The sequence below is a fragment of the Nerophis lumbriciformis genome, linkage group LG28 (assembly GCF_033978685.3).
Source record: "Nerophis lumbriciformis linkage group LG28, RoL_Nlum_v2.1, whole genome shotgun sequence".
NCBI lineage: Eukaryota > Metazoa > Chordata > Actinopteri > Syngnathiformes > Syngnathidae > Nerophis > Nerophis lumbriciformis.
In genome coordinates, this window is record NC_084575.2 from 4,093,328 (window position 1) to 4,120,313 (window position 26,986).

At 40.8% G+C, this 26,986-nt stretch overlaps 3 protein-coding genes across 3 annotated transcripts in view; 1 reads left to right on the forward strand and 2 right to left on the reverse strand.

The window, feature by feature from the left end:
* The window catches only part of LOC140680121 (uncharacterized), a 1,112,395-nt gene that overhangs the window by 754,769 nt on the left and 330,640 nt on the right, over positions 1–26,986 (reverse strand). The gene's annotated exons all lie outside the window — the stretch shown is intronic.
* The window catches only part of LOC133570506 (uncharacterized), a 335,786-nt gene that overhangs the window by 222,640 nt on the left and 86,160 nt on the right, over positions 1–26,986 (forward strand). The window lies entirely within an intron of this gene.
* Positions 1–26,986, reverse strand: part of LOC140680156 (uncharacterized) — a 36,106-nt gene that overhangs the window by 1,512 nt on the left and 7,608 nt on the right. Inside the window, exon 4 of the mRNA XM_072916531.1 lies at positions 19,028–19,543. Coding sequence (XP_072772632.1) covers positions 19,028–19,543 — 516 coding nt within the window. The remainder of the gene's footprint in view (positions 1–19,027; positions 19,544–26,986) is intronic.

Sequence of the window (26,986 nt, forward strand, 5' to 3'; positions counted from 1 at the left end):
GGATAGGCCCCTCCCACCTCGAAAGATATGCACCTGGGGATAGGCCCCTCCTACCTCCAAAGACATGCACATGGGGATAGGCTCCTCCCACCTCCAAAGACATGCACCTGGGGATAGGTTGATTGGCAACACTAAATGGTCCCTAGTGTGTGAATGTGAGTGTGAATGTTGTCCGTCTATCTGTGTTGGCCCTGTGATGAGCTGGCGACTTGTCCAGGGTGTACCCCGCCTTCCGGCCGAATGCAGCTGGTATAGGCTCCAGCGACCCCAAAAAGGACAAGCGGTAGAAAATGGATGGATGGATGGATGGTTGTATTTAGTAAAAAGAATATTAGCACAGAGTTGAGAAGGAGCAAAGATCTTCAATAGTACTGAAATGGTAGCCGCTAGCAAACAAGAGTATGACCATAATAGAATTGCTTGTCAATGAAATTAATTAAATTAAAGAATGTCATACTTGAATAACATAAAGTTGAAATAAATGATGGAGATAAAGATTGTAAAAGCCAACAGGGGTAAAAGTTAGGACCACAGTCTAGATCGTGTAGGACATACTTGCCAACCTTGAGACCTCAGAATTCGGGAGATTCGAACTGTCCTGGATAAAATGAAATTCTTGTTTCCATTCGTTTTGGAACTTACAAGCGTATTTGTTCATCTTACTCGTCGTCGGCGTCGCCAACTTGCCATGGCTGTATCTTCCTCGTTCTTCTGCTTCGTCTCCTCGTTGTGTGTGCAGTTGTGCACTCTCTAAAAGCCCTAGATGTTATAACGTGATTGGGCAGGCACGCTGTTTATATCGTGGAAAAGCGGACGTGAGAACAGGCTGTCGACTCGTCACTCAGGTCCGCATGGAACTGGAGGGGGCGTGGTCTCCAGCTCCGGCTGGAAATCGGGAAAAAATCGGTAGTATATTTGTCCCGGGAGGTTTTCGGGAGAGGCGCTGAAATTTGGGAGTCTCCCGGGAATATCGTGAGGGTTGGCAAGTATGGTGTAGGGGGGAGGGGGGGCTGTACAGTATTATACAGTGGCTGTACAGTATTATACAAGTCTACATTTAGTCTAGCTTCAAGTAACAATATTCAAATACTAACATTGTTGGGTAAGACAGAATTTGCTTTTATTCTGAATCCAGTGAAACAGATTGGTGGTTTTAGCTGATATAAAGACTTTCAGGTGTTTATATATGTTTATGTTGAAGTATTTGGCAGACGCTTTATCCAAAGCGACATACATAAAAAATACATTTAAAACAATGACTGTAAACATGATCATTTAAGAGAAGTATTTGATCTTAAATATATAAATAATCCTCCATATTGGCAGCCATAGTGATTCATTTATTCAGCAGAGCATTAAAACTTGGATCGGACAAAAAGTAAACACAAATGCTGTCTTCTTCGCTCATAAAACATGATAGCAACATGCATCTGCTAGCTCATGATCGCCCCCACTTCTCAGTGTGGCGAGTTGGAGTACTTAAAGCTGTATTTGTAGTCTTATTATCAAGGAATAATGAGGTCACACTTATATTAAAACATTAATGTTAAGGTTTCGTCCAGTAGTGGGCTGGTGATGATGATGATGATGATGATGATGATGATGATGATGATGATGAAGATGTATCTGTGCAAGTGAACAATTGGATCCACAAGGGACAACAACCCTTTCCACAGACTACACACACACATCAGAAACATAAATGTTAGAAGCCTACAACAATATATGTGAAGAAGACTTTAGGATTAAAAGTGAAGATGTGAGGTGAAATAAGTACAAATGCAGCAATAAAAACAAGCAACTCCACTCACGATGGCTCTAAAGTTCAGTGATGTGTTGCTAACTTCAGCATTTTTCTTCTTTGTTGATGTTTTGCAGTAGTTAACATCCATGATGTAACAATGCTGCTAATCTACCAGAGTCCACATTTTGTTAACCATTTTATTCATTCATACTTTTAGTTGGATAATAACATCAATAAAATGCAATGGAAACAAATTGTGATTTTATTAGACACAAAAAAAAAACAAATTTAAATAAGATGCCATCTCTTTAAACAATGAGAAAATAGAATGAAATAGTAGCTACATATATAATATTCGATAAATGCACACAACTTAAAAAGTAAGTACAGGACAACATATAAGACTAGAAGATGAGAAGCACTACATACAACATCAAATATACATTCTTATTAAACATGCTGTGTTTTTAAACTACATTTAGCACAATCACTGTTTAAGTGTTTTTAAATCCCTGCAGCTTCCATGACTGTTACACACTTGTGTTTACTCACCTGATACTTAAACCTGAATGTTTTTATCACACACAGTGCAACTAAACGGTTTCTTTCCAGTGTGTGTTCTCATGTGTTTGGTCATGCGTTCCTTTCTGGAGAAACTTTTCTTACAAACAGGGCAAGCAAAAGGTTTCTCACCAGTGTGTGTTCTCATGTGTGTGGTCATGTTAAGCTTTGTGGAGAAACTCTTCGTACAAACCAAGCAAGTAAAAGGTTTCTCTCCAGTATGTGTTCTCATGTGTGTGGTCATGTTAAGCTTCATGGAAAAACTCTTCTTACAAACAGGGCAAGTAAAAGGTTTCTCACCAGTGTGTGTTCTCATGTGTGTGGTCTTTTCATTCTTTGTGTTGAATCTTTTAGCACAAGCTGAGCAAGCAAAAGGTTTCTCTCCAGTGTGTGTTCTCATGTGTGTGGTCATGTCACGCTTTGTGGAGAAACTCTTCTTACAAACAGAGCAAGTAAAGGGTTTCTCTCCAGTGTGTGTTCTCATGTGTGTGGTCATGTGATCTTTTGTGGAGAAACTCTTCTTACAAACAGAGCAAGTAAAAGGTTTCTCTCCAGTATGTATTCTCATGTGTCTTGTAAAATCACTCTTCCATCTAAATGATTTCCCACATTCAGAGCAGTCAAAGTGTTTGTTGTTAGTGTGATGTCTCGTATCACCTTTAGAGTCATTTTTACTCTCCAAAGGTTTTTGGATGTGGTCACTGTGATCAGAAGAGTGTGACATCATGTGGTCCATGTCTGACAGTGGAGCAAAGATGCTGTCTGGTTCTGACTTGATATCTTCACAATGCTCTCCATCAGCTTCTGTGATGTGTTGACTTACAAGCTCCGCCCCTCTGTTCTCCTCACTTTGACTGTGATGAAGCTGTAAGGACTGAGCTTCATCTTTATCGTTAGCCTCCTCCAACCTTTGAAGCTGCTCCCACAGTTCCTCCTCTTCCTCTTTAATGTGTGGGGGCTCCAGCTCCTTCTGTCCCACACTGGTGTGCCACTCCTCTTCATGACTCCCCGCTGACACCCGCTGGACGTCTGCAGAACAAATGAGGTGTTACTGTATTGAAGTTTGCAGTATTCAAACTATTGACATGTGAGCTAGGCCAAATAGACAGTGATGGGCAAGCTACCTGGACAATGTAGTAAAAATAATAAATAACTTTTGTTTCATCTGACATCACATGGACAAAGATAAGACCTTCTGAAGGAAAGTTCTGTGGTCAGATGAAACAAAAGTGGAGCTGTTTGGCCACAATAACCAGCAATATGTTTGGAGGAGAAAAGGTGAGGCCTTTAATCCCAGGAACACCATCCCTACCGTCAAGCATGGTGGTGGTAGTATTATGCTCTGGGCCTGTTTTGCTGCAAATGGAACTGCTGCTTTAAATGGGACAATGAAAAAGGATTACCTCCAAATTCTTCAGGACAAGCTAAAATCATCAGCCCGGAGGTTGGGTCTTGAGCGCAGTTGGGTGTTCCAACAGGACAATGACCCCAAACACACCTCAAAAGTGGTAAAGGAATGACTAAATCAGGCTAGAATGAAGGTTTTAGAATGGCCTTCCCAAAGTCCTGACTTAAAGGTGTGGACAATGCTGAAGAAACAAGTCCATGTCAGAAAAGCAACACATTTAGCTGAACTGCACCAATTTGTGGTCAAGTGGTCAAGCAGAAGCTTGTGGATGGCTACCAAAAGCGCCTTATTGCAGGTAAACTTGCCAAGGGACATGTAAGCAAATATTAACATTGCTGTATGTATACTTTTGACCCCCACATTTGCTCACATTTTCAGTAGACCCATAATAAATTCATAAAATAACCCATCCATCCATCCATTTTCTTCCGCTTATCCGAGGTCGGGTCGCGGGGGCAGCAGCCTAAGCAGAGAAGCCCAGACTTCCCTCTCCCCAGCCACTTGGTCCAGCTCCTCCAGGGGGATCCCGAGGCGTTCCCAGGCCAGCCGGGAGACATAGTCTTCCCAACGTGTCCTGGGTTTTCCCCGTGGCCTCCTACCGGTCGGACGTGACCTAAACACCTCCCTAGGGAGGCGTTCGGGTGGCATCCTGACCAGATGCCCGAACCACCTCATCTGGCTCCTCTCGATGTGGAGGAGCAGCGGCTTTACTTTGAGCTCCTCCCGGATGACAGAGCTTCTCACCCTATCTCTAAGGGAGAGACCCGCCACCCGGCGGAGGAAACTCATTTGGGCCGCTTGTACCCGTGATCTTGTCCTTTTGGTCATAACCCAAAGCTCATGACCATAGGTGAGGATGGGAACGTAGATCGACCGGTAAATTGAGAGCTTTGCCTTCCGGCTCAGCTCCTTCTTCACCACAATGGATCGATACACCGTCCGCAATACTGAAGACGCCGCACCGATCCGCCTGTCCATCTCACGATCCACTCTTCCCTCACTCGTGAACAAGACTCCCAGGTACTTGAACTCCTCCACTTGGGGCAAGATCTCCTCCCCAACTTGGAGATGGCACTCCACCATTTTCTGGACGAGAACTATGGACTCGGACTTGGAGGTGCTGATTCTCATCCCAGTCGCTTCACACATTCGGCTGCGAACTGATCCAGTTAGAGCTGAAGATCTTGGCCTGATGAAGCAATCAGGACAACATCATCTGCAAAAAGCAGAGACCTAATCCCGCAGCCACCAAACCAGATCCCCTCAACGCCTTGACGGCGCCTAGAAATTTTGTCCATAAAAGTTATGAACAGAATGGGTGACAAAGGGCAGCCTTGGCGGAGTCCAACCCTCACTGGAAACGTGTCCGACTTACTGCCGGCAATGCGGACCAAGCTCTGACACTGATCGTACAGGGAGCGGACCGCCACAATCAGACAGTCCAATACCCCATACTCTCTGAGCACTCCCCACAGGACTTCCCGGGGTACACGGTCGAATGCCTTCTCCAAGTCCACAAAGCACATGTAGACTGGTTGGGCAAACTCCCATGCACCCTCAAGGACCCTGCCGAGAGTATAAAGCTGGTCCACAGTTCCACGACCAGGACGAAAACCACACTGTTCCTCTTGAATCCGAGGTTCGACTATCCGGCGTAGCCTCCTCTCCAGTACACCTGAATAGTCCTTACCGGGAAGGCTGAGGTGTTGAAGTAGTAACATTTTTAATTGAGAAATGGTATTATGGAATTCCTGGAATTTCAGAAAAAACAGGAATTTTTCAAGTTCGAAAAACAACGTTGATTTTTGTCCTGATTAAGAAGAATGATTTGGGTTGAAGTGGGTTGAAAAATGGGAAAGGAGTCGTCGCCAGAAAAAAGGGTCAAGAAAAAACGGAAATTCTGGGAATTCCTGGATTTTTTTAAACTTGGAAATATGATAGTTTGAATGTCCAGGATCAGTGGAATATGTTTGAATCGGTTGAAAAATGTGTAAATAGTTGAAGTTTGAAAAATTGCCAATTTATTTTGAATGGGAAAAACGACTAAGCACTTATTTCTTCTTGTTTCAAGCTAGTTTAGAGGCTAGCTTAGCTCTTAGCTTGCCCGTCCTTTGTGTGTAGCATGTTTAGGCTTGTTCTACTGTCCTTCAGTGATAATAATACTTGTAAGAAATGTAATGTATTTGCTGCAATGGAGGATGGTTGAAGGTGTGATGTAAGAAGATGCAGTTAGTTGTAGTGACAACTAATTCCTCTGGTCGGCCAACTGAACATCAAAAATACAAATCAGCGGTTAAAAATGTGGATGTTTGGGGTCTTTGTGAGTGGAAAATATTTCATTTCACAATTTTGTGATACAAGAAGACCTGGCAATAATGTCCCATACTAAATCAGAGTTGTAAGGTTTGATGGCCTAATAGTACAAAGTTGAGTTTCTACACACTTTGGTGAATATATGTATGTAAGTAAAAATGCATCTGTTGTTTTATGTCAGTTTTGTTCAACTAAACTCCTATTTGTTAAACCTTTGTACAAACCCTGTTTCTATATGAGTTGGGAAATTGAATACAATGATTTGCAAATCATTTTCAAGCCATATTCAGTTGAATGCACTACAAAGACAAGATATTTGATGTTCAAACTCATAAACTTTATTTATTTTTTGCAAATAATTATTAACTTAGAATTTCATTGTTGCAACACGTGCCAAAGTAGTTGGGAAAGGGCATGTTCACCACTGTGTTACATCACCTTTTCTTTTAACAACACTCAGTAAATGATTGGGAACTGAGGAAACTAATTGTTGAAGCTTTGAAAGTGGAATTCTTTTCCATTCTTGTTTTATGTAGAGCTTCAGTCGTTCAACAGTCCGGGGTCTCTGCTGTCGTATTTTACGCTTCATAATGCGCCACACATTTTCGATGGGAGACAGGTCTGGACTGCAGGCGAGCCAGGAAAGTACCCGCACTCTTTTTTTACGAAGCCACGCTGTTGTAACACGTGCTGAATGTGGCTTGGCATTGTCTTGCTGAAATAAGCAGGGGCGTCCATGAAAAAGACGGCGCTTAGATGGCAGCATATGTTGTTCCAAAACCTGTATGTACCTTTCAGCATTAATGGTGCCTTCACAGATGTGTAAGTTACCCATGCCTTGGGCACTAGTGCACCCCCATACCATCACAGATGCTGGCTTTTGGACTTTGCGTCAATATCAGTCTTGATGGTTCGCTTCCCCTTTGGTCCGGATGACACGATGTCGAATATTTCCAAAAACAATATGAAATGTGGACTCGTCAGACCACAGAACACTTTTCCACTTTGCATGAGTCCATCTTAGATGATCTCGGGCCCAGAGAAGCCGGCGGCGTTTCTGGATGTTGTTGATAAATGGCTTTGGCTTTGCATAGTAGAGCTTTAACTTGCACTTACAGATGTAGCGACCAACTGTATTTAATGATTTCTGAAGTGTTCCTGAGCCCATGTGGTGATATCCTTTAGAGATTGATGTCGGTTTTTGATACAGTGCCGTCTGAGGGATGGAAGGTCACGGTCATTCAATGTTGGTTTCCGGCCATGCCGTTTATGTGGAGTGATTTCTCCAGATTCTCTGAACCTTTTGATGATATTATGGAGCGTAGATGTTGAAATCCCTAAATTTCTTGCAATTGCACTTTGAGAAATGTTGTTCTTAAACTGTTTGACTATTTGCTCACGCAGTTGTGGACAAAGGGGTGTACCTCGCCCCATCCTTTCTTGTGAAAGACTGAGTATTTTTTGGGAAGCTGTTTTTATACCCAATCATGGCACCCACCTGCACACCTGTGGGATGTTCCAAATAAGTGTCTGATGAGCATTCCTCAACTTTATCAGTATTTATTGCCACCTTTCCCAACTTCTTTGTCACGTGTTGCTGGCATGAAATTCTAAAGTTAATGATTATTTGCAAAAAAAAAAGTTTATCAGTTTGAACATCAAATATGTTGTCTTTGTAGCATATTCAACTGAATATGGGTTGAAAATGATTTGCAAATCATTGTATTCCGTTTATATTTACATATAACACAATGTCCCAACTCATATGGAGTTTAAAACCATCGCAGTGCTATTTTTTGTTAGCCTGTCAATGTGCTCGTCCATTGTATGTTAGCATTAAGCTAAAAAGTCAAACTTTATCCTTAATGGTTGTATTGTTTTTTTAAGTTTACAGCAAACTGTATTGTTGATGTAACATGATTGTTACATGTATGTGCAGGTCTTTTGCAGGCTCCTCAAACACACGGTGGAGAAAGCGTGGCGTCACTCCGGTGGGTGTACGGATGTGTCGAAGGGACGTAGACACAGAAAATTCCCCCGCAATGGTAATAAACCTCCTAGTCCTCTACATGTCACAACGACTAGTAATGTTACTATGAAACACACAACTGTCCCGTCCTTGAGGCGGTCAATCGAAATAGCGACTAAACTACGAAACTAAAGCTGGCAAGGAAAATATATACACCCACAACACATCTCATCTGATTGTGTTGTTGTGAACGACATCATCCATGTAGGATTAATGTACAAACAGGACAGCAGTTGCAACTTCAGAATCTCTCTCTCTCTCTCTCTCTCTCTCTCTCTCTCTCTCTCTCTCTCTCTCTCTCTCTCTCTCTCTCTCTCTCTCTCTCTCTCCTTTTTTTAAACACCCTCAAGTCGCCTCCACACATCAAGCTAAGAACAGCAACACAATTCCCCCTTCACAATAATAGGCCTGACTGCGCTGACAAAATAAAGCTTTCAAAAAAGCACCTCACACAAACATAATGAACTTATTGATGCATTTACACAATTATTATGCTTTGACCCAAAGTTCTGGTTAAAAATGGTCCAAATATATATTGCACCAATAAATGTGAGAGATTCTGCATTTAACTAAACATTTTATACATTTTTTTTGACAAAAAAGCACACACTTAAATGGTAGTAAAATACGTGTATAAGGTAAAAAAAATGGACCTTAAAACAATTAAAACAAAAAACTTAATTATATTGTTTTTTATATTGCCATTGTTATTTACATTTATTTTTACTATTATTTTATTTGTTAATAACTAATATCCAGTAGGAGCTTGTCTGTTGTCACCTGTGTCTTTTCAGCCATGAAAGCTAATAATAATAATAAAATACATGCTTAAATCATTACAAGTATTTTAAAATGTATACACAAATTTAGACATTTTTCCAAAGATATATTTAAAGTTTAGTTTTGGTAGTAAAATAAATACTGGTGTTTTCATATGAAAATAATTGTGTAATTAATGGTGATTACAATATCAATGAAAATAATGGTGATTATTATTTTTGCCATAATGGTCCAACCCTAACTGTACCCTTTTTAAACAACAGAGGGTGTAGAACACAATCTAGTCTACATGTTTCATTAACTCAACTTTATCTTTCATGCATCTTTCTATGATGTGTCTTTTTCCATCCATCCATCCATTTTCTACCTCTTGTCCCTTTTGGGGCCACAGGGGGGCAGAAGTTGAGGTAGACTCTGTAAAATTTAAAAACTTTAAACTATTTTTCAAATGTTATCCTAATTAAAAATGTATCCTCCAGTTTGCGGCTATTATAAGGCATATTTCCAGAGAATATGCATTTTTACAGCATGTTTTAGAGAGATAGCATTCTGGGTATATTATATTGATCAACTAATTCTTATTTAGAGGGCTTAGTGAGCAGAATAGAGGCGCTCCCATTGACTCCATTGTTAGAATGAGGATAGTTAAGATTTTGCTAACGTTTGTTTACGACTTAGAATGCATAAAAAATAAAAACATATTATTGTCTTACATAAGGATTGTGAATGATAGGCAAAATAAAAAAATCTGATCCCCTTTGATAATTTTTCTACATCCTGTGAACGGGTGATGCTGTGGTGAAAGTGAGAAAATAAATACATGTCGGGAAAATGCTAATTTTAGCAAAAATGGCTGGCAAACGTTTTAAAACCTGGTTAAAGATTGTTGGTAGTAAACCCAGAGAGGCATGTGTATGTTGTCAAATGATGTTAGAATTAGCTTTATTATTTGGGTTGAGGGGGCCCCGTCATGGGACCCGCCCCCGGCCCAGCTCTGCCTTGTTCCACCACTGGTCATTGTGATTATATGATATATTACAAATGTCTTTTTCTTGATATTAGTCAAATATAAAGTTAATAAACATGTGAGAGTAAGAAGTCAACAAACCTGTTCTGTGTAACACAACTTGATGTTTCTTGAAAACAGCGTCCAGTAGTTGATTGTTCTCCTCTTTTGTTCTAGAAAGTTCCGCCTCGTATTCTGCTAGCGTTCTTTCTAACACTACAAATATTTCTTCAACGGCAGCAGTTAGTCGCTGATCCACCAACGCTCTCAACATGTGTAATGTAGACATTTTCACACAATCACAACACTTTACTCTCACACTTGATCTCTACTTAGCGATGTGTTGATAACTTCTGTTAGCAGCTAACAAGCTAAGCTAACTAGCGAGCTAAGCTAACTAGCAAGCAAAGATAGCAGGAGAAGCAGCAAAGTGCTTCTAGCGCATCCAGACGATTTATCCTTAAATAAAGAATCAAAGATGTATTTTATACGACGTAAATATTTCAAACTGGATAAGAAATAATAAGACTGACTTATTAGCGTCTTTCTCCGTCGATGTGCTTTCACGACAGTTAGCACACTTGACGTTACAAGGCAGGACTGCTCTGTTCTGTCGCTTTCCGTTTACACCGGAAGCTGGGAATGACGTCACTGATGAAGAGGTCGATGCGGCATCTCTATATAAGATATTGCCTGCTGTCACTGTTATCATGCTTTTCTTTGCTCTAATATTTATTTCAATAACTATGTGATATAAAATGTTTAAAAAATAAATGGAAAGTAAATAACAAACCTTTAATGATGGTGTTCAGTGGCGCCCCCGTGCGACATTCATTGCAACGACAAGAGTGAAAGTGGTAGAAATTGTAGCGATATTACTGCCTGATTCTTTTAAATTTACCCTTCCACGTGTTTTTATTCTTTTTCCCTTTTACTCTTAGGTAATATATTTTTATACAAAACATTCAAATATCACAGAGCGTGATGTCGCAGGAGATCTGTCATTAAAAAAAAGTCCAGGAAGTGACGTCCTCTTCGCGCATGCGTTGATCGATCGTGTCGTGAATTTCTATCATTTTTAAAAAGTGTGAAACATTTGCTCTCATACACAAAAGTCTCTTTCTTGAAGTGAAATCCTAATTCTCACATTGTGTTAATGATTTCATTTTATTAATTCAATCTTGGAAGATTGTACCAAATAGAAAAAGCCCTTAAATGATTATATTTATTGGAATTATTTAAGTGGTTTTAAATAAGCACAAGTGTATTATTCATGTATATATATTTTTATTTTAATCTTATTCGTATGGTCTCTCATATTTACTTTGACTTTCTTTAACATGTTTTGTTTGTTTGTATTTAATGTGATGTGTTTTATATTGCTGAGTAAAATATTGAAAAACATTGACTCATATTGTATTGAAAGCACCTTAATGTGTGTGTACATTGTTTATGTATGTTTAATTGTTCAATACAAAATAAAATAAATAGTCAGAAGTAGAACTGGTTTACAAACAAAGTCTAACATTAACATAAATAATGTTGAAGTCATATTACATGACATGATATACCATACTTAGACTTAGACTTAGACTAACTTTAATGATCCACAAGGGAAATTGTTCAACACAGTAGCTCAGTTACAATGATGGAAAGTGTAAGGATGGAAAGGACAATGCAGGTATAAATAGACTAATATAGCGATAAAAAATCTAACATATATACGAATATATACATAATATGTGTACAGTATAATATATATACAGATATATATATACCATACCATACCAACTTTATTTATAAAGCCCTTTAAAAAGAAGCACAGTTGAAGAACAATTAAAGGGCTGAACACCACAAAGAAATAGAGGCAAAGCACAGACTAAAAAATAACATTTAAAACAGAAGTAAAATACACATTGAAAAAGCAAATACAAATTATCCTAAGAACAGTTTGTTAGATACAAAGCAGTTAAAAAGTTAAAAACGGTTAAAAAAGTTAAAAACAGTTTAAAATCTCATGCTGGGTTAAAAGCCAGTGAATAAAAATGGGTTTTAAGAAGGTTCTTAAAGGCCTACTGAAAGCCACTACTACCAGTCTGATAGTTTATATATCAATGATGAAATCTTAACATTGCAACACATGCCAATACGGCCGGGTTAACTTATAAAGTGCAATTTTAAATTTCCCAGGAAACTTCCGGTTGAAAACGTCTAGGTATGATGACGTTTGCGCGTGACGTCACGGGTTGAAGCGGAAGTATTGGGACACCATTGTATCCAATACAAACAGCTCTGTTTTCATTGCAAAATTCCACAGTATTGTGGACATCTGTGTTGGTGAATCTTTTGCAATTTGTTCAATGAACAATGGAGACAGCAAAGAAGAAAGCTGTAGAGGCGATCGGTGTATTAGCGTCTGGCTACAGCAACACAACCAGGAGGACTTTGAGTTGGCTAGCAGACGTGCTACCGTGAGTACAGCTTTGCTTCCAAACATTTGATTGCTTGCCCGTACGTGCGTTCCGCTATGTGCATGTCGCGTACGTAACTTTGGGGAAAAATATGTTTCTTGCCGACTCTGATGGCGGCCGGGGTGTCGTCGAAAGCTACAACGCCCGCCGCCGCACCGCTGTCCTCACCTGTCTGGGTTGACTTCCTCCGTCTGCGGGCCGCCGACCGCATCGATGATCGGGTGAAGTCCTTCGTCACACCGTGGATCACTGGAACGCAAGTGAGCACGGGTGTTGATGAGCAGATGAGAGCCGGCGTAGGTGGAGAGCTAATGTTTAGATCATAGCTCTGTCAGGTCCCGTACCTAAGTTAGCTTCAATGGCGTCGTTAGCAACAGCATTGCTAGGCTTCGCCAGGCGGCACAGCATTAACCGTGTGGTTACAGGTCCAGGGTTTGGTAGTATTGTTGATCTTCTGTCTATCCTTCCAGTCAGGGGCTTATTTCTTCTGTTTCTATCTGCAGTTAAGCACGATGCTATCACGTTAGCTCCGTAGCTAAAGTGCTTCGCCGATGTATTGTCGTGGAGATAAAAGTCACTTTGAATGTCCATTTCGCGTTCTCGACTCTCATTTTCAAGAGGATATAGTATCCGAGGTGGTTTAAAATACAAATCCGTGATCCACAATAGAAAAAGGAGAAAATGTGGAATCCAATGAGCCCTTGTACCTAAGTTACGGTCAGAGCGAAAAAAGATGCGTCCTGCACTGCACTCTAGTCCTTCACTCTCACTTTCCTTATCCACAAATCTTTCATCCTGGCTCAAATGAATGGGGTAATCGTCGCTTTCTCGGTCTGAATCGCTCTCGCTGCTGGTGTAAACAATGTGCAGATGTGAGGAGCCCTTCAACCTGTGACGTCACGCTACTTCCGGTACAGGCAAGGCTTTTTTTATCAGCGAACTTTATCGTCGATGTTCTTTACTAAATCCTTTCAGCAAAAATATGGCAATATTACGAAATGATGAAGTATGACACATAGAATGGATCTGCTATCCCCGTTTAAATAAGAACATTTCATTTCAGTAGGCCTTCAAACAGCTCTGCTTGTGTGCAAGTGTTTTCATGGTCTTGTGCCAAAGTACATCTCTGACATGTGAGAGCCATATGAAGCATCTCCTGCTCTGGGAACTTCAATGAGTGGTCTCCTGTTGGTACCTAGAGTCAGGGTCAACCATCATTTGTCATATATTATCATCTAAGTTGAAGTGTTTTTATACTTCCAAAGTGTGTAGATGAGATATTTTTCAGTTTTCTTTTTGGTTTAGTAAGTATTCTCAGGCTGGATATGAACGTTGCCAATGTTAATGCCTGTCTCACATCTTTAGGAATATGATTGTAGATTTTAGGAGCATAAAAGTGAAACATGACTCTGGCCACCAGCAGGAGAACACTCACTGAGGTTCCCAGAGCTGGGAATGGTTCATGTGACTCTAGCATGTCATAGAAGAAGATGAACATATACTAGTACAACAGCAGAGATGTTTTACACTCTATTCTTCTGAGCAAACTACTCATATGCTCATATTTGCGGGTTGTGTCAGGACTGGAGCAGCAGCATTGTGGATGTACTGCAGCTGCTCTACAGCTTGTTTAGAGAGCCCAGTGAGACGCTCTCAACTGCTAGAGACAACGGCATGGATGATTGACAATTTTTGTCATAATAATGCTTTCCATTATTCCATCTCATTTGAAATATTTTCATTACTTCAAATTAATTATAACAAGTATTATGCAAAGTTGCAGCCACAGAAATGTGAGTTCTATCCACCCATTGATTTATTTTTCTTTAAAGGGGAACATTATCACCAGACCTATGTAAGCGTCAATATATACCTTGATGTTGCAGAAAAAAGACCATATATTTTTTTAACCGATTTCTGAACTCTAAATGGGTGAATTTTGGCGAATTAAACGCCTTTCTATTATTTGCTCTCGGAGCGATGACGTCACAACGTGACGTCATATCGGGAAGCAATCCGCCATTTTCTCAAACACATTACAAACACTGAGTCAAAACAGCTGTGTTATTTTCCATTTTTTCGACTATTTTCCGTACCTTGGAGACATCATGCCTCGTCGGTGTGTTGTCGGAGGGTGTAACAACACGAACAGGGACGGATTCAAGTTGCACCAGTGGCCCAAAGATGCCAAAGTAGCAAGAAATTGGACGTTTGTTCCGCACACTTTACCCACGAAAGCTATGCTACGACAGAGATGGCAAGAATGTGTGGATATCCTGCGACACTCAAAGCAGATGCATTTCCAACGATAATGTCAAAGAAATCTGCCGCCAGACCCCCATTGAATCTGCCGGAGTGTGTGAGCTATTCAGGGACAAAGGACCTCGGTAGCACGGCAAGCAATGGCCGCAGTTTGTTCCCGCAGACCAGCGAGCTAAACCCCCTGGATGTCTTGGCTCACACCGTCCCTTATGCCACCGAAGATGATCTAGAGAAGAATATCGACCCTAGCTTCCCTGGCCTGCTGACATCAACTCCAAAACTGGACAGATCAGCTTTCAGGAAAAGAGAGCGGATGAGGGTATGTCTGCAGAATATATTAATTGATGAAAATTGGGCTGTCTGCACTCTCAAAGTGCATGTTGTTGCCAAATGTATTTCATATGCTGTAAACCTAGTTCATAGTTGTTAGTTTCCTTTAATGCCAAACAAACACATACCAATCGTTGGTTAGAAGGCGATCGCCGAATTCGTCCTCGCTTTCTCCCGTGTCACTGGCTGTCGTGTCGCTTTCGTCGGTTTCGCTTGCATACGGTTCAAACCGATATGGCTCAATAGCTTCAGTTTCTTCTTCAATTTGGTTTTCGCTACCTGCCTCCACACTACAACCATCCGTTTCAATACATGCGTAATCTGTTGAATCGCTTAAGCCGCTGAAGTCCGAGTCTGAATCCGAGCTAATGTCGCTATAGCTTGCTGTTCTTTCCGCGATGCGTGTTTGTGTTGGCTTCACTATGTGACGTCACAGGAAAATGGACGGGTGTATATAATGATGGTTAAAATCAGGCACTTTGAAGCTTTTTTTAGGGATATTGCGTGATGGGTAAAATTTTGAAAAAAACTTCGAAAAATAAAATAAGCCACTGGGAACTGATTTTTAATGGTTTTAACCCTTCTGAAATTGTGATAATGTTCCCCTTTAAACATGTCTAAACCATTTTTAAATACAAACAAAATGAATACAACTCCATTATTCACAACACATTTTAAAAACTAATAGTCAAAATTGCCCATAAAGAAACATGATGGGGGTGATTTATTTGAATATACAATAGTACATTTAGCATTTCCAAATGATCAAATGGAAAGACTTACAAAACATGCTGGTGTAATAGTATATTGTATTTCTTCTTTTTATATTGAACCATTTCTTAAAGATGTCATCAAAAATGTAGTGTAGCAATTCTTTACAGTTAAACTATGATGTCATTAACCTTGATCTCATTTGAAATAATGTGTAGTTGTGATTAGTCATCAGATAATATCATCCATATTACATCTTCTGTTATTCCCAACACTAACGCTGGTGGAAGACGTCATTCTTGAAATGGTAGAAGTCAGTCCTGACAGCATTTCAGAGCAAGGCATGTTTTCATTCAATCTCTTCTCAGCCTTTTTCTGCTTTATAATGAAGGTGAGACAGATTCAAACTTCAACTTCTAAATGACTCATTTTTACATTTGTCTGACTACACTGTGACAACTAAATGAACACAAATATATGAAAATAACTCCATAAGTTGACGTATGTAGTAGTACAGGTTGAGTTATGGTAGTAGTTAAGTTGACTTATGGTAGTAGTACAGGTTGAGTTATGGTAGTAGTTAAGTTGACTTGTGATAGTAGTACAGGTTGAGTTATGGTAGTAGTTAAGTTGACTTATGATAGTAGTACAGGTTGAGTTATGGTAGTAGTTAAGTTGACTTGTGATAGTAGTACAGGTTGAGTTATGGTAGTAGTTAAGTTGACTTATGGTAGGAGTACAGGTTGAGTTATGGTAGTAGTTAAGTTGACTTATGGTAGTAGTACAGGTTGAGTTATGGTAGTAGTTAAGTTGACTTATGGTAGTAGTACAGGTTGACTTGTGGTAGTAGTTAAGTTGACTTATGGTAGTAGTACAGGTTGAGTTATGGTAGTAGTCAAGTTGACTTATGGTAGTAGTACAGGTTGAGTTATGGTAGTAGTTAAGTTGACTTATGATAGTAGTACAGGTTGAGTTATGGTAGTAGTTAAGTTGACTTATGGTAGTAGTACAGGTTGAGTTATGGTAGTAGTTAAGTTGACTTATGATAGTAGTACAGGTTGAGTTATGGTAGTAGTTAAGTTGACTTGTGATAGTAGTACAGGTTGAGTTATGGTAGTAGTTAAATTGACTTATGGTAGGAGTACAGGTTGAGTTATGGTAGTAGTTAAGTTGACTTATGGTAGTAGTACAGGTTGAGTTATGGTAGTAGTTAAGTTGACTTATGGTAGTAGTACAGGTTGACTTGTGGTAGTAGTTAAGTTGACTTATGGTAGTAGTACAGGTTGAGTTATGGTAGTAGTCAAGTTGACTTATGGTAGTAGTACAGGTTGAGTTATGGTAGTAGTTAAGTTGACTTATGATAGTAGTACAGGTTGAGTTATGGTAGTAGTTAAGTTGACTTATGATAGTAGTACAGGTTGAGTTATGGTAGTAGTTAAGTTGACTTATGGTAGTAGTACAGGTTGAGTTATGGTAGTAGTTAAGTTGACTTATGATAGTAGTACAGGTTGAGTTATGGTAGTAGTTAAGTTGACTTATGGTAGTAGTACAGGTTGAGTTATGGTAGTTGGACAGCCTTTACCTTTAAGCTGATAGTGAGGGCGACTGTGTTGACTAGTTTGAGGCGTGCAAATGATAGAATGTGTTAATATGTTTGGATATGACAATCTCTTTATGTGAAGCTATGAAAAGGAGATGAAATGTAGGCTATAGAACATCATGTATGAATGGAACATTGTCACCACACGCACGGCCAAAAACTGTTTGTGTCCTCCATGCAATCGCCCCGAGTGCTCCCACCTGAACCCAATTAAATGACGTTACCATGGCAACCGCACCATAGCAGCGGTCCCATCCCTGTCAACACTTCCTGTTTCTCAAGAGGAAGTGGGCGGAGCAATCTGCCGAAAAGGAATTTCAGCATGAACAGAGGCCAGCAATCAATTAGAGAAAACAAAATAAAAACAATATAAAGAAATAAGGAAATTTGTCTCCTACAGTATGCAAAGTAAATGTCTGTGGGATGATGTACAATACTGGCTTGTGCCTGACACTCCAAACTTTGATTGATATTGATATTGTTTTGGGGATGTTTAAAAAGAAAACATACATTAAAAATGTTTAAAACCCAATAATGGGAATTTCCGTTTTATCCACAAATGTAAGTTTGTAAAAATACAAAAGAAACATCCTTCCACAAACAATTCAGCCTTTTTCTCTCACTTTATATTGCATAAAGGTCTGGGGACATACATATAAAACAATCATCATATTACAAAAGAGAGTAATAAAGATCATTAATAAAATGGATTATAGAGACCCAACAAATAATTCATAAAGTCACACATTTTAAAATGGTATAAAAGACAAGTGTTCAAATGATGTATAAAGTAAATAAAAATATGCTTCCTGAAGTGGTTTAGAAGATGTTTCACATGTGAACCAGTACATATGTATATCATATAAAGGTGCTAATCTATGGGATCATTAACAATTAGAAATACAAATATGGAATACTTCAATATTTCAAACTATCTAATCTATAAATGTAGAAGCATATTAAAAAGATAGTTACACAAACAACAATGATGTCACACATGTTATATGTGCTGATGTTGTTAGAAAGTCAACATTAAAGTCTTGACAGTTTATTTCAAATCCTGCAGTTTCATTTGCTGCTGCTGTTCTCACCAGCACACTTGTGTTTCTTACACTGGTACTTAGAAGACAATCTTTCACCACACACACTGCAACTCAACACTTTCTCTCCTGGGTGTCTTCTCATGTGTCTTTTCAAAGATTGCCTTTGTGTAAATCCTTTACCACAAGTTGAACAGGAAAAAGGTTTTTCACCAGTGTGTTTTCTCATGTGCATTTTCACACTCTGACTTTGTGTAAACTCTTTACCACAAGTTGAACAGGAAAAAGGTTTTTCACCAGTGTGTGTTCTCATGTGTACTTTCAAATATTGACTTTGTGTAAAACCTTTACCACAGTTTGAACAGGAAAATGGTTTTTCACCAGTGTGTACTCTCAAGTGTGTTTTCAAATTTTGACTTTGTGTAAAACCTTTACCACAGGTTGAACAGTAAAAGGGTTTTTCACCAGTGTGTGTTCTCATGTGTCCTTTCAAATGTTGACTTTGTGTAAAACCTTTACCACAGGTTGAACAGGAAAAGGGTTTTTCACCAGTGTGTGTTCTCAAGTGTTTTTTGAAAGATTGCCATTGTGTAAAACCTTTACCACAGATTGAACAATAAAAAGTTTTTTCACTAGTGTGTTTTCATGTGTACTTTCAATGTGTGACTTTCTACAAAACCTTTACAACAGATTGAACAGATAAACGTTTTTTCTCCAGTGTGTGTTCTCATGTGTCTTTTCAGAGAACTATGGTATTTAAAAGTTTTGTCACAGTGAGAGCAAGTGAGGTGAGTGTTGTCAGTGTGACATGTTGCATCATCTTTAGAGTCTTCATCATCAGTGTCAGGAGAGTGTGATGTTGTGTCCTCACTATCTGATAGTGGAGCTAAGATCTTGTCTGCTTGTGATCCTCCACAGTGGTCTCCATCAGCTTCTGTTGTCATGTGTTGTGTTGAGCTGCTGCTTGGAGGCTCCGCCTCTCTCTTCTCCTCACTTTCACCTTTGACCTCATCATCTTCACTCTTCACAGGGACACCAGTCACTGGGAACTCCACCAGTCCTTCAATATGATCTCCCTCCTGACTGATGCTGTGTTCCTCCTCTTCCTCTTTAATGTGGGGGGTCAGTGAGTCTTCCTCTTCCTTTTTACAGGGAAGGGTCTGTGTCAAAGAGGAAAAGGAGACGCCAGAGGGTCCGTGGTGCCTGGTCTTCCTCTTTGGTGGATCCTCCTTCAACATCCTGAAGCTACTCTCCTGTTTTTCAGGCAGAAGTTGTTCTTCACAGACGTCTGCAGGACACAAAATGACAAACATGCTTGAGAAATGTCCAGATTTGCTCAGTCACATGAGGCATTCAGTAAGTTTACATGTACTTAAAATAACAAGTTAATGTACGAATTGGCCTGAAAACAAACACACTGCTGTTTACAACATCATTCACAGGAAAAGAAGACCACTTTTTACGAGGGGTGGGCAATATGGCCTAAAATCTGTATTGACATAAATTCCCTTCTGCCTGAGGTATGATGTATAAAGTTGGAGAAAAGATTAGGTCGTTTACATTGTAAATCTGTATTCTGTATTGTTAGCTCTGCTATGGCGCTATCTTGTGGTCGAGTTCGCTCACTGCGAGTGCAGTGGGTTGAAAGTGCATTTCCTTTTGCTACGTGCCATGAACCCGAAGTATGGTTTCTTCTTTTATCTCGTCAAGCAACGTTTGTAAGTGTAACCAGGGATTTCCACTGGATGTGGAACGGCGGCGCCACGGCGACAGACTCGTTCGGTTTTTTTTGTTTTCAAGTCAATGTGTCAGTTTCCACCGCCTGGCTTCTATATTTAGTGGTTGACACAACAAGGCGGTTCAATTGAGCTAAAATCTGCTCGTGTGGGACAAGAAGTCATGCTTATACACAAAATAAATGATCCAGTTTACTTTCAAAGTAGAATATTCTGTTTAAGGCGGATGGTATTCTACACTTTGAAAAGACCTAATGGACATGAAGTCCACTTGTCAAAGGTTTTCAGACCTAATTTCACCTCCTTGACACAAATAGACGAAGACATGCTGATTCTAAAAGGCCCAAAATTAAAGAATCATATAACAGGCATATCCCGGTCAGCTATATGGGGGCCTGTACTTCAGCATTGTATTAAAATGACCATCTCTAACATTAAAGTGAGTGTCGCCAACACTAGGAAAATGTGTAGAGGAGAATTGCAAGTAGCCGAACCAAAGGTTGTGAATAACTTACTTTGTTCATGTAAGTCTGCTGTGGAATTAACATGCTCAGGTGCTGAGAGCCATGCACAGAGTGAGACCTCTTAGTCCAGTTTAAAATCCAGAGACCACGAGGTCTCCGGCCCGGCTGCACCAAATGATAATATAAATCCATTTAATCAAGTCAAAATACAAATAACGCAACAAGAGAAGTATCCCACACTTCTCTTTTGTAAAGTAAAATTGTGCAGCCGATATCGGCATCTACATCAACAAAATGATTTGCCTGAGAAGCTGGACCGGACAAAATATATATATATATGTTTTTTAAGCAAAAATATCCATCCATCCGGCGGAGGAAACTCATTTCGGCCGCTTGTACCCGTAATCTTGTCCTTTCGGTCATAAACCAAAGTTCATGACCATCGGTGAGGGTGGGAACGTAGATCGACCGGTAAATTGAGAGCTTTGCTTTTCGGCTCAGCTCCTTCTTCACCACAACGGATCGATACAGCGTCCGCATTACTGAAGACGCCGCATCGATCCACCTGTCGATTTCACGATCCACTCTTCCCCCACTCGTGAGCAACACTCCTAGGTACTTGAACTCCTCCACTTGGGGCAAGATCTCCTCGCCAACCTGGAGATGGAACTCCACTCTTTCCCGGGCAAGAACCATGGACTGGGACTTGGAGGTGCTGATTCCAATCCCAGTCGCTTCACACTCGGCTGTGAACCAATTCAGCGAGGGCTGAAGATCCTGGCCAGATGAAGCCATGAGGACCACATCATCTGCAAAAAGCAGAGACCTAATCCTACAGCCGCCAAACCGGATCCCCTCAACGCCCTGACTGCGCCTAGAAATTCTGCCCATAAAAGTTATGAACAGAATCGGTGACAAAGTGCAGCCTTGGCGGAGTCCAACCCTCACTGGAAACGTGTCCAACTTACTGCCGGCAATGCGGACCAAGCTGTGACACTGATCATACAGGGAGCGGACCGCCACAATCAGACAGTATGATACCCCATACTCTCTGAGCACTCCCCACAGGACTCTTCCGGGGGACACGGTCGAATGCCTTCTCCAAGTCCACAAAGCACATGTAGACTGGTTGGGCAAACTACCATGCACCTTCAAGGTCACTGCCAAGAGTATAGAGCTGGTCTACCGTTCCACGACCAGGACGAAAACCACTCTGTTCCTCCGGAATCCAACGTTTGACTATCCGGAGTAGCCTCCTCTCCAGTACACCTGAATAGACCTTACCGGGAAGGCTGAGGAGTGTGATCCCACAATAGTTGGAACACACCCTCCGGTTCCCCTTCTTAACGAGAGGAACCACCACCCCGGTCTGCCAATCCAGAGGTACCACCCCTGATGTCCATGCGATGTTGCAGAGTCTTGTCAACCAAGACAGCCCCACAGCATCCAGAGCCTTAAGGAACTCTGGGCGGATCTCAGTCACCCCCGGGGCCTTGCCACTGATGTGCTTTTTAACTACCCCGGCAACCTCAGCCCCAGAAATAGGAGAGCCCACCACAGATTCCCCAGGCACTGCTTCCTCATAGGAAGATGTGTTGGTGGGATTGAGGAGGTCTTCGAAGTATTCCCTCCACCGATCCACAACAGCCGCATTAGAGGTCAGCAGTACCTCTAGTACCCCGAGGCGGCGGATGGTGGACCAGAATCGCTTCGAGGCCGTCCGGAAGTCGTTTTCCATGACTTCCCCAAACTCCTCCCGTGTCCGAGTTTTTGCCTCCGCGACTGCTGAAGCCGCACTTCGCTTGACCTGTCGGTACCTGTGCGCTGCCTCTGGAGTCCCATGAGCCAAAAGGACCCGATAGGACACTTTCTTCAGCTTGACGCCATCCCTCACTGCTGGTGTCCACCAGCGGGTTCTAGGATTACCGCCACAACAGGCACAAACCACCTTAAGGCCACAGCTCCAATCAGAGGCACGGAACATGGTCCACTCGGACTCAATATCCAGTGCCTCCCTCGTGACATGTTCAAAGTCCTTCCGTAGGTGGAAATTGAAACTCTTTCTGACAGGAGATTCTGCTGGACGTTCCCAGCAGACCCTCACAATGCGTTTGGGCCTGCCGGGTCCGTCTGGCATCCTCCATCGGAGCCAGCTCACCATCAGGTGGTGATCGGTAGAAAGCTCCGCCCCTCTCTTCACTCGAGTGTCCAAAACATGAGGCCGCAAATCCGATGACACAACTACTAAGTCAATAATGGAACTGCGGCTGCATCAAATAATAAGATAAATCCATTTAATAAAGTCAAAATACAAATAAGGCAACAAGAGAAGTATCCCACACTTCTCTTTTGTAAAGTAAATTTGTACAGCCGATATGGGCATCTACATCAACTCCATGATTTGCCTGAGAAGCTGGACAGGACAAAACATATATCTTTTTTTAAGCAAAAATATGATTTGATCAATTACTCGATTAATCGATCGGGATTTTTTATAAAATACTCGATTAATAAAATATTCGATAGCTGCAGCTCTACAATGCAGACTTCATAAGATCCAACAAATAAAATAAAACAGTACTTACTATACAAGGTCTCTTGTCACTATGACGCAGACTGATAGAATGTGGTTATATTCTCATTTAGATAAAAAATGATTCATAATCCTCGCACGGAAAAGGGGGGTAAGCCAAGCGTCTTTTCGTGTCGTTTGCCATTGCCGGGTCTAAATTGGCTGTCAAATAATACCAACTTGTGAGAGTACGTCCTCATCCTTCTACTATCCAGGTGAAAGGCACGATTCATGATCTGGAACAATCTTTCACCAGCACCAAGGCGAGGAAGGAGCTTACCAGCCGCTGATGTCTACAAAGACACACAAGCTATAAATAGTTTGTCTGCGTTAGCACTTATAATAACAATATCACTAATACTTGCTTGCTATTCAAGCCACAAAATACAAATGGAGTATTGTTGGTGTATTTTGGATGGTTATAGAGGACCTCCCATTGGCTTCTTTGCAAGTTGTCTTTTATTTACATTTAGAATTAGGGCTGGGCGCGATATCGAATATACTTCAAATATCGTGGGTTTGTCTCTGTGCAATAAAGAAATGGACTATATGGTGATATTGGAGTAAACGTTCTCACACAGTTGCTTTTAGCTGCAGGCATTACACTACAGGCTTTTCTCACTCTCTTGTCTCTCCTTCTCACAGAGACATAAAACAAGCGCACCTTCTTACATACGTCACATACTGTCACGTGTGCAACATCATACGCTCTCACGGAGCAGACAGGTAGCGGCATGGTAACATTAGCTGTGGTGCTAGTGGTAATACAAGAGAAAGAAGGTGCGAATCTGGTAACAAATGAAGGAATAACTAATTCCCAAGACAAACAGCAGTGAGTCCATCATCTGGCAGTGGTTTGGCTTCAAGCGGGTAGATGGTGAACAAGTATGCGGCAAAAGCGTTGCTACAAAAAGTAGCAGCACTGCTAATGTAGCATCATTTGAAAAGTCACCCGCTAGAGAATGAGGAGTGCTTGAAACTCTGCATGTAAACATCTCCGTTTGGTGCCACATCCACAAAATGCCCAAGCAACCATTTCCACATCAACATCGTATGAAACAAATAGTCAACAACAGAAGGAGATAACGTCCGCAGGAACCTACCACATAGCGAAGGACATACAAACCCTGTTTCCATATGAGTTGGGAAATTGTGTTAGATGTAAATATGAACGGAATACAATGATTTGCAAATCATTTTCAACCCATATTCAATTGAATGCACTACAAAGACAAGATATTTGATGTTCAAACTCATAAACTATTTTTTTTTGCAAATAATAATTAACTTAGAATTTCATGGCTGCAACACGTGCCAAAAAGTTGGGAAAGGGCATGTTCACCACTGTGTTACATGGCCTTTCCTTTTAACAACACTCAGTAAACGTTTGGGAACTGAGGAGACACATTTTTTAAGCTTCTCAGGTGGAATTCTTTCCCATTCTTGCTTGATGTACAGCTTAAGTTGTTCAACAGTCCGGGGGTCTCCGTTGTGCTATTTTAGGCTTCATAATGCGCCAGACATTTTCAATGGGAGACAGGTCTGGACTACAGGCAGGCCAGTCTAGTACCCGCACTCTTTTACTATGAAGCCACATTGATGTAACACGTGGCTTGGCATTGTTTTGCTGAAATAAGCAGGGGTGTCCATGGTAACGTTGCTTGGATGGCACCATATGTTGCTCCAAAACCTGTATGTACCTTTCAGCATTAATGGCGCCTTCACAGATGTGTAAGTTACCCATGTCTTGGACACTAATACACCCCCATACCATCACACATGCTGGCTTTTCAACGTTGCGCCTATAACAATCCGGATGGTTCTTTTCCTCTTTGGTCCGGAGGACACGACGTCCACAGTTTCCAAAAACAATTTGAAATGTGGACTTGTCAGACCACAGAACACTTTTCCACTTTGTATCAGTCCATCTTAGATGAGCTCAGGCCCAGCGAAGCCGACGGCATTTCTGGGTGTTGTTGATAAACGGTTTTCGCCTTGCACAGGAGAGTTTTAACTTGCACTTACAGATGTCAATCAATCAATCAATCAATCTTTATTTATATAGCCCTAAATCACAAGTGTCTCAAAGGGCTGCACAAGCCACAACGACATCCTCGGTACAAAGCCCACATACGGGCAAGGAAAAACTCACCCCAGTGGGACGTCGATGTGAATGACTTTGAGAAACCTTGGAGAGGACCGCATATGTGGGTAACCCCCCACCCTCTAGGGGAGACCGAAAGCAATGGATGTCGAGTGGGTCTGACATAATATGGTGAGAGTCCAGTCCATAGTGGATCCAACATAATAGTAGGAGTCCAGTCCATAGTGGGGCCAGCAGGAGACCATCCCGAGCAGAGACGGGTCAGCAGCGCAGAGTGTTCCTGAGCCCATGTGGTGATATCCTTTACACACTGATGTTGCTTGTTGATGCAGTACAGCCTAAGGGATCGAAGGTCACGGGCTTAGCTGCTTACGTGCAGTGACGTGTAGTGAATGATATTTATATAGCGCTTTTCTCTAGTGACTCAAAGCGCTTTACATAGTGAAACCCAATATCTAAGTTACATTTAAACCAGTGTGGGTGGCACTGGGAGCAGGTGGGTAAAGTGTCTTGCCCAAGGACACAACAGCAGTGACTAGGATGGCGGAAGCGGGGATCAAACCTGCAACCCTCAAGTTGTTGGCACGGCCGCTCTACCAACCGAGCTATACCGCCCAAAGTGATTTCTCCAGATTCTCTGAACCCTTTGATGATATTACGGATCGTAGATGGTGAAATACCTAAATTCCTTGCAATAGCTGGTTGAGAAAGTTTTTTTTTAAACTGTTCAACAATTTGCTCACGCATTTGTTGACAAAGTGGTGACCCTCGCCCCATCCTTGTTTATGAATGACTGAGCATTTCATGGAATCTACTTTTATACCCAATCATGGCACCCACCTGTTTCCAATTAGCCTGTTCACCTGTGGGATGTTCTAAATAAGTGTTTGATGATCATTCCTCAACTTTATCTTTATTTATTGCCACCTTTCCCAACTTCTTTGTCACGTGTTGCTGGCATCAAATTTTTAAAGTTAATGATTATTTGCAAATAAAACAATGTTTATCAGTTTGAACATCAAATATGTTGTCTTTGTAGCATATTCAACTGAATATGGGTTGAAAATGATTTGCAAATCATTGTATTCTGTTTAAATATACATCTAACACAATTTCCCAACTCATATGGAAACGGGGTTTGTATACTATTTGATTTCCTATTATGCAGCTAATTTTTATTTAACAGTTTTTGAAATATCTTAGTGACATCATGCACAAAAGTGCACTTTATTTGTTTTAAACTATTGTAGTGGTGTTCTGTACAAAAAGTGCACTTTAATTTAGTGTTGTTTTAATGTCATCTCAGTGACATCATGCACAAAAGTGCACTAATAGCTTGTTTTAAAATGTCTCTGACAATCTTGAACTTTCTGTTTGGAAATGACATGAATGTTTGTGCCACTGCTTAATAACTGTTTAATAAATACACTTTTGCTAAATTGACTTAGTTGTGGTTTCCCTCTCTGCATGAAAGTTTAAAAGTAGCATATAATAATGCAGTATGAAGAAGAATGTTTTAATGTAGACACATAGAATCATCATACTGCTGTGATTATATGCATCAAGTGTTCATTCAAGGCTAAGGCAAAACATCCACATATATATGGTGTAACATGACATGGACTAAACATATCCACATATATATGGTGTATCGTGACATGGCCTAAACATATCCACATATATATGGTGTATCGTGACGTGGACTAAACATATCCACATATATATGGTGTATCGTGACATGGCCTAAACATATCCACATATATATGGTGTATCGTGACATGGCCTAAACATATTCACATATATATGGTGTATCGTGACATGGACTAAAAATAGAGATATTAATAAAAGGCCATAT